Below are 9,103 nucleotides of genomic sequence, written 5' to 3'. Positions count from 1 at the left end.
GAAGAAGGCAGGACAAGTACAGAAGACTCCTAAAAAGGCATACAAGATCCTTGCCTTTATAAACAGAGGCATAGAGTTCAAAAGCAAGGAAGCTATGATAAACTTCTTTAAAACACTGGTTAGGCCTCAGCTGAAGTATTGTGAAAATTCTGCATGTCACACTTTAGAAAGGAGGTCAAGACCTTTGAGTCGGTGCAGAAGAGATTTACCAGAATTGTATCAGGGATGAAATACTTCAGTTACCTGGAGAGACTAGAGAAATTGGGGTTGTTCTCCTCAAAGCAGAGAAATTTAAGGGGACATTTGATAGAGGAGTTCAAAATCATTAACGGTTTTGATAAGAGTTAATAAGAAGAAATTGTTTCCAGAAGCAGAAGCTTCAGTAACCAGAACAAGCAGATTTAAGCTAATTTAACCAGAAGGGTACCTGAGGAAAAAAAATGCAACTAGTTTTGATCTGGAACTCACTGCCTGAAAAGGGCGGGGGAAGGAGATTCAATAATAACTTGCAAGAGAATTGGGGCACAGTGGCTAGCACCGCAGCTTCACATCTCCAGTGGCCCGGGTTCAGTTCTGGGTACTGCCTGTGTGGAGTTTGCAAGTTCTCCCTGTGACTGTGCAGGTTTCTTCTGGGTGCTCCAGTTTCCTTCCATATGCCAAAGACTTGTAGGTTGATAGGTAAATTGGCCATTGTAAAAATTGCACCTAGTGTAGGTAGGTAGTAGGAGAATTGAGGGAAGGTGGGGATGTGAGAGGGAAAATGGGATTAATGTAGATTAGTATAAATGGGTGGTTGATAGCCAGTGTGTACTCGTTGGGCCAAAGGGCCTGTTTCGGTGCTGTATCTCTCTATGACTTTATAAATACTTGCAGAGCAAAATTCACTGGGTTTTTGCAAAAAAAAGCTGCAGAGTTGGACTAATTGTATAGGCCTTTCAAAGAACCAGTACATGCAAGATAGGCCGAATAGTTTCCTTCTATGAAAAGTAAGCTAAGCCACCTGAACTATCTGTTCCTCCTACAATGTTCAACATTGCCTGCAGCAGTAAATTATCAACGAAAAGCCCCACCACAGTTCTTCTAGAATGCTTGCAAAGTGACCATACCGTAACCCCCAAAATAACCTAATAATTATCATCCTTGCCTGACTCCTCTTTCATTGCACCTCAGATCTTTGGGCCTAGTGTACATAACCCAGATCCTGCACTCCCAGTTTATTTACAAGGCCGCAAAAGCGAAAACCTTTAACTCCAAAGCTCACAAACTACATTGACCAAATCTCAAATGCTCTCGCAGCCTTGTCATTGTAATTGACGGATCATGCGTTTTCATTCAATTGGTCGGGTGGGACGTCAATCATTAGTCAATAGCCAATTGGAAATGGGATGATGTGATTGTCCAATGGGAGCCGCAGGGAGGCGGGGATTGAGCCATGATCGTGTCCCTGTGTGTGGGTGACGGGAAGTGGGGTAGAGTAACGGGCACTCAGTGGAAGTAGCAGTTTAAATTTTAACAGTTTGGAGTGCCGGAGGTTGCGGATTGTAAACACCCCCCCTCCTGTTCTCGGCTTTCAGTGTAACGCAACGCGCTTCGTGGTCATGGCCTACCCAGGATATGGCGGGGTGAGTAAGTGGGCCTGTCGGGCGGCTTGTTTGATGCTCGGAGGCTGGGTACTGGGGCCTGAGGTGGAGCCCGGGGCCTGAGGTCTCGCCGAGTGTAGCCCCGGGCCCGACGTGTCTCCGAGTGGAGCCATCTCCTGTGTGTGTGCCCTGCATTAAGTAGCGGCCGCCCTTGCCGCCCCGCAGTCATTATTCTCGGCGTGTTCTGCTGACAGGCAGGTGTGTTCCCGAGGACCCCCCATTGTTTAGCATCAGGAGCAGGCCCGAGTCTCTCCGCTACTGGGAGCAGCTATCGGGCCGGTGAAAATGCTGGCAAGGAGGGAGAGGGGGTAAACGACGTTTAAGGACGGGAATGGTCTTCAGTGGTTGGTTTTGGTTTCGCCTGGATGGAAGCGACGCAAAGCAGTCGAAGCTTTGAGACTTAACCCTTTGTGATCTTCATTTTTATCATAAAATCTTTTTTCTGTGCTGAATCTTTCTTGCAGATTTTATCACGCACGTATGAGGGATGTGTTAGACTAGAGATTTCACAACATTTGTGTACATTGCCGTGGTCTAATGGAGAAACGCACTCCATTTTAACTGGCAGATCGTGTAAACCTATACCTCAAAGTAAAATGGAGTGTGTTTTTCGTTAGTTTCTAGCAATATCCGTATAACATTTAAGACCCTTAAATGCTCACTGAAATTCTATTCAAATTTTTTAAAACATCTGTATACCTTCGTATAAACCTACTGGTCAGCTTATAGATGTGGACTTTTGTTTCATTTTAAATATTGAAATTGTACTACTTTTTAATTTAAAAAGGGGTTTGATTTTGATTTGCTGACGTTCTAATGCAAGAGTATTTCAATATTGTAGATACAAATTTGCTTTCCTCCTTGTCACTTATTTCACTTATATAGTGGAGAGATGCTGGGGTGAAGTCAAGCACCTCTCCAGAAGAAGTTTGGGGGAGAGGAAAGAGCTGTTTCTGTGATACTGTTGGGCATCTGCTCTGATAAAGGACATAGAGCAGGTCAGTTCCTCTGTTTGGATGGACGTTATCTGGGGACCAAGGCTGAGGAGATACTGAAGGGATTGATTTGTTGAGACAAATAAGTGACTGAAAATTTGTGTCTCATTATAAAATTGAGACCACCACACACTACCCTTACCCAACTGTTCTTGAGTGTTTCCATGCATTATTACAATTTTCCATTGTTTTGGAACATTGGAAGCAAAGGAACCAAAATTTTGGTGCTGTACACCAAATGAGGTCTTAGCAAAGATCCTGTTACCAAGGTCCTAATTTTGCAGTAATTCAGCCTACATGTCTTGCTTGAATTTTTAAAAAGTTCTTCCTCCCTTTCTTTCTTATATAGACTCTTGTAAAATTCTCACCCCTGAGTCAGAAGGTCATGGGTTCAATCCCTCTAGAGATTTGAGCATGTAATCTAGGCACACCCTTCAGTGCACTACTGAAGGAAGTTTGGCACTGTTGGAGGCGCTGACTTTCAGAAGAGATTAAATTCAGGTCCCGTCTGCCCTCTCAGAAGAATTTGGAAGATACCATGGCACTATTCAAAGAAGTATTTGATTTTCTCTGAAGCTCTTTGGGAGGTCCTGAGATGAAAGGTGCTGTCTAAATGCTCCTCATATTGGAATTGCAGCGTTTTGGGAATTTTGTTTGTGTTTCTTTAGATAGACCTCATTAATAAGAAATTCGACAGACACAATGACATCATTTAGAAAACTAGCCCTTTATCACACACTAGCTTGGTACATATAGTATAGAGATTGCTGTTTGCATTACTTATTCAAAGGCAATATCTGTTAGTAAACACTGTATGATAAAGTGTAGTAAATGACAGGCTTGTAGGACTATTTAAAAAAAAAGCCTATTTAGTAAACAATTATACAGTGAAGTTCCTTTTTTTAAATTTACATAAAGTAGCTCTTTCAAAATGCTTTAATCCATTTATTCTTGGAACTCTCCCAAGACCTGTTTCATGATGTTGCAGCGCTTTGTAAATTTTTTATATTAAATGTTTTTGCTTGATATTTTTGAAAACATTCCCCAAACTTTTACAGTAGATGACTGGTGTGGAAATGCTCCAATGGTTAACCCTCTTAGTATTTAAGTGCATAGTGGTGGATTGGTTCTTCGTTTTTTTGTTTCTGGGACGTGCATTTCTCTTCAACCCAGATTATGGGCTAAAGTCTTTCTCTGGCAGCTGTATGTTTTCTTGCAAGTTAAATTTCAGCATCCTCTGTCTTGGAACCATGATCCAAAGCTCAGTTTAGCTGCTGAACGTAAAGGCTGTATGGGTGGAAAGTATCCACGAGTGCAGTGGATGATAACTCTTAGTTTGGGGTTAAAATGCAGACTAGAAGAAGTTTTACTCTGCATGACTACCTGACGCAGAAGTGATAGAAAGGGAGAAGGAAGGGACTTGCAGGGACTAGAAGGGACTATAAGAGCCTTTCACAATCGTGGGACATCCCAAAGTACTCCATAGCCAATAGTACTTTTGAATTGTTGTCACTATTATAATATAGAAAATATGGCAACCAATTTACACACTGCAACCCAGAAAAAACAATGAACTAATGATTTGATCGTGATTTTGGTGAGGGATAAATATTGACCCGGACATAGGAGAACACCCTGCTGTTGTTTATATGCCCACCTCTGAGGGAAAATGGGGCCTCGGTTTGATATCTCATCTGAAAGGCAGAAGCTCTGACAGTGCAGTACTGCGCTGAAGTACCAACCCAGATTATGTGTTCCAGTCTCTGGAGTGGGGCTTGATCCCAGAACCTTCTGACTGAGACTCTCTCTGAGCCAAGGCTGACACTTAGCTAGATGTTAAGAAAGCAGAAAAATATCCACATCCTTTGTTTTGAGCTCAAAAGAAATCAGTTTTTTTAAAAATGAGCAATAGTCTTATGTGCATGAGTTTGACTTCTTTCCTCCTTCCAGTTCAAGCCTCTATTGCCAGCTAAATTGTTGCCAGAGGAATAAAATGTTGGGACAATGGAGAATGCATAATTGCACAGTTTAATTGCCATAATTAATGGGTAGGTTCAGTTGCTGAACCGACATTATAGCACAAGCATAAAAAATATTCTTTGTTAACTTTTGAAGAGTTCCTCCATCTAGAGAAGCTAAAAGCTTAAGTTAACACATGATGCAAGATATTTTTTATTGTGGTAACTTAGTGAAGGTACTGGAATAATGCATTTTACTGTTTATTCCGCATTACTTTTAGTTTATTACATTTTTCCAAGCTTCTATTATTTTAGTCCCAGTCCATACATTTGTCAGCTTGCAAAGATTTGGCTACATTGTGTGATGGGTGACATTAATTTTTAGTGGATTCTGAGTAGCTGAGCTTGACATTTGACCTACTCCTCGGTTGCAGAGGTCTTCCACCAGAAGTTGTGCAGACGTATTTCTAATGCTGTTTTAGAAATGATCTGATATGTTATTCAAAGCATTTATTTCGGAAAAACAATGTGTGAATGTGGAATCCAGCAGACTGAGAGCTATAAAAAGCAACGAAGGGGTACAAAGAAAGTAATGAGGTACAAAAAGGAATATGAGAAAAGCAAGGGGTATCAAAGCAAAAAACAAATGTTTTTCTAAATATATTAAGAAAAGAGAGTGGTAAAGGGAAATCTGGCCCACTAGAGAAGGATGCAGGTAAGACTATAATAGATAACAAAATAATAGATTTGTTAAATGAGTACTTTGTATCAGTTTTAACAGTGGAGAAAGAGAAATACCTGCAGTACAAGGGAACCTAAAAATAAGTCATACGAACGTACGAATTGGGAGCAGGCATAGGCCACTCAGCTCTGAGCCTGCTCCGCCATTCAGTAAGTTCATTGCTGAACTGATTACTCCACATTTCCACCTACCCCCGATAACCTTTCACCCCCTTGCTTATCAAGAATCTATCTACCTCTGTCTCAAAAATATTCAAAGACTGCTTCCACTGCCTTTTGAGGAAGAGAATTCCAAAGACTCACCGCCCTCTGAGAGGAAAAATTTCTCCTCCATCTCTGTCTTAAATGGGCGACCCCTTATTTTTAAACAGTGACCCCTAGTTCTAGATTCTCCCACAAGAGGAAACATCCTTTCCACATCCACCCTGTCAAGATCCCTCAGGATCTTGTATATTTCAATCAAGTTGCCTCTTACTCTTCTAAATTCCAGCAGATACAAGCCCAGCCTGTCCAATCTTTCTTCATAAGACAGCCCACCTATTCCAGGTATTAGTCTAGTAAACCTTCTCTGTACTGCCTCCAATGCATTTACACCATTCCTTAAATAAGGAAAGCAGTACTGTACACAGTACTCCAGATGTGGTCTCACCAATGCCCTGTATAGCTGAAGCATAACCTCTCTATATTTGTATTCAATTTCCCTCGTGATAAACGATAACATTCTATTAGCTTTCCTAATTATGTGTTGTACCTGCTTACTAACCTTTTGTGATTCATGCACTAGGGCACCCAGATCCCTTTGCATCTCCGAGCTCTTGCAATCTCTCACCATTTAGATAATATGCTTTTTTATTATTCCTGCCAAAGTGGATAGTTTCCCCTTTCCCACATTATACTCCATATGCTAGGTCTTTGCCCACTCACTTAATCCATCTATATCTCTTTGTAGCCCCCTTATATCGTCTTCACAAGTTACTTTTCTACCTATCTTTGTGTCATTAACAAATTTAGCAACCATACCTTCGGTCCCTTCATCTAAGTCATTTATATAAATTGCAAAATGTTGAGGCTCCAGCACAGATCCCTGTGGCACACCACTCGTTACATCTTGCGAACCAGAAAATGACCCATTTATGCCTGCTCTCTGTTTCCTGTTAGCTAGCCAATCTTCTATCCATGCCAATATGTTACCCCCTACACCATGAGGTTTTATTTTCTGCAATAACCTTTGATGTCGCACCTTATCAAATGCCTTCTGGAAATCTAAGTACAGTACATCCACTGGTTCCCCTTTATCCACAGCACATGTAACTCCCTCAAAGAACTCTAATAAATTGGTTCAACATGATTTCCCTATCACCAAACAATGTTGACTCTGCCTGAGTACCTTGAATTTTTCTAAATGCCCTGCTATAATGTCTTTAATAATAGCTTTTAACATTCCCCAAGACAGATGTTAAGCCAACTGGCCTGTAGTTTCCTGCTTTCTGTCTCCCTCCCCTTTTGAATAATGGAGTTACGTTCTCTATTTTCCAATCTAATGGAACCTTCCCTGAATCTAGGGAATTTTGGAAAATTAAAACTAACACATCAACTATCTCACTAGCCACTTCTTTTAACACCCTAGGATGAAGTCCATCAGGACCCGGGGACTTGTCAGCCCGCAGCTCCAACAATTTGTTCAGTACCACTTCCTTGGTGATTGTAATTTTCCTGAGTTCCTCCCTCCCTTCCATTTCCTGATTTACAGCTAATACTGGGATGTTACTTGTATCATCAATAGTGAAGACCGATGCAAAATATCTGTTCAATTCATTTGCCATCTCCTTATTATCCATTATTAATTCCCCTGACTCACTTTCAATAGGACCATCGCTCACTTTGTTAACTTTTCTTTTTTAAAATCTACAGAAATTCTTACTATCTGTCTTTATATTTCTTGCCAGCTTTCTCTTGTACTCTAATTTTATCTTATCAATCTTTCAGTTATTCTTTGCTGTTTTTTATATCCCGTCCAATCTTACGACCTGCCTCCCATCTTTGTGCAATTACAGGCTTTTTCTTTAAGTTTGATACTATCTTTAACTGTTTTAGTTAACCACGGATGGCGGGTCTCACCTTTGGAATTTTTCTTTCATGTTGAAATGTATCTATTCTGTATATTCTAAAATATCGCCTTAAATGTCTGTCACTGCATCTATTGACCTATCCCTTTACCTGATTTGCTGGTTCACTAGCTCTGCTTTCTTGCCCTCAAAATTGCCCTTATTTAATTTTAAAATACTAGTCTTGGACCCACTCTTCTCTCCCTCAAACTGAATGTAACATTCAATTATGCGCTGCTACCTACGGGTGCCTTAACTATGAGGTCATTAACTAATCCTATCTCGTTGCACAATACCTGGTCTAGTATAGCCTGCTCTCTGGTTGGCTGCAGAACATATTGTTCCAAGAGATTATCCCGAAAACATTCTATGTACTCCTCATCGAGGCTACCTCTGCCCATCTGACTTTTCCAGTCTATATGTAGGTTAACATCCCCCATAATTATCGCTGTACCTTTCTGACCAGCTGCCATTATTTCTTCCTTTATACCCCGTCCTACAGTGTGGTTAATGTTAGGTGGCCTTTACACCATTCTCACAAGTGACTTATTGCCTTTATAATTTCTCATCTCTACCCAAACTGCTTCTGCATCCTGTTCTCCTGAACTTGGGTCATCCCTCTCTATTGCACTAATACCACCATTAATTAACACAGCTACCCTCCACCTTTTCCTAGCTTCCTGTCCTTCCTAAATGCCATGTACCCTTCAATATTCAGGTCCCACTCCATGTTGTCCTGCAGCCATGTCTCTGTAATGGATATCAGATTGTACTTATTTATTTCTATTTGCGCTCTTTGTTCATCTGTTTTGTTTCGAATGCTATGTGCATTTAGATACAGCGCCTTTAGTTTTGTCCTTTTTATTATTTTTGTAACCTCTAGCCTTATCTGTTCATTTACTTTTAAAGTCAAGGGGAGGAGCTCAGTGGATTTAATGTAAGTAGGAAAAATGGTAATGGAGAAAATAATGGGCCTTAAGATAGGCAAATCTCCAAGACCTGATGGTTTCCATACCAGGCTTTAAAAGAAATAGTTAAGGAACTTGTTGATGTGTTCTAATTTTACAAAGCTCTCTAGATTCAGGTATTGTCTTTTGGATTGAAAAATTGCAAATGTCACTTTATTTATTTAAAAAGAGAGATAGAGGAAAAAAACAGGTAACCACAGACCTGTCAACTTACTAGGAATGGTAGCATCGTGGTTGTGTTACTGGTCTGGTAATCCAGAGGCCTGGACTAATGACCTATAGACATGAGTTCAAGTCCCACCATGGCAGCTGGGAATTTAAATTCAATATTAAACAAAATCCGGAATAAACAGCTAGTATCAGTAATGGTAACCTTGTAACTACCAAATAGCTGTAAAAACCCATCGCGTTTGCTAAATTCCGTCCGGGAAGAAAATCTGTTATCCAGTCTGGTGTATATGTAATTTCAGACCCACAGCAATGTCGTGACTCTTACTTGCTCTCTAAAATAGCCTAGCAAGTCACTCCGTTAACCAAATCACCATGGTAAAGTAGAAGATTAAAACTGGATGGACAACCTGTCATTGTCTTAGGCATCAGATTCGGGCACGACAGGGGTATGCCCGGGCGAGTCAACCCTGCAAAGTCCTCCTTACTAACGTCTGGGGACTTGTGCTAAAATTGGGAGAGCTGACA

At 40.8% G+C, this 9,103-nt stretch overlaps 1 protein-coding gene across 1 annotated transcript in view; it reads left to right on the top strand.

The window, feature by feature from the left end:
* Positions 1 to 1,428: 1,428 nt before the first annotated feature.
* The window catches only part of LOC137371999 (grancalcin-like), a 54,874-nt gene continuing 47,199 nt past the window's right edge, over positions 1,429 to 9,103 (top strand). Inside the window, exon 1 of the mRNA XM_068035235.1 lies at positions 1,429 to 1,622. Within this exon, the coding sequence (XP_067891336.1) occupies positions 1,599 to 1,622 (24 nt within the window). The 5' untranslated portion in view covers positions 1,429 to 1,598. The remainder of the gene's footprint in view (positions 1,623 to 9,103) is intronic.

Source organism: Heterodontus francisci, chromosome 7 (assembly GCF_036365525.1).
Source record: "Heterodontus francisci isolate sHetFra1 chromosome 7, sHetFra1.hap1, whole genome shotgun sequence".
NCBI lineage: Eukaryota > Metazoa > Chordata > Chondrichthyes > Heterodontiformes > Heterodontidae > Heterodontus > Heterodontus francisci.
The sequence above is the reverse complement of the archived record's forward strand: the minus strand, read 5'-3'. Positions and strand labels throughout refer to the sequence as shown.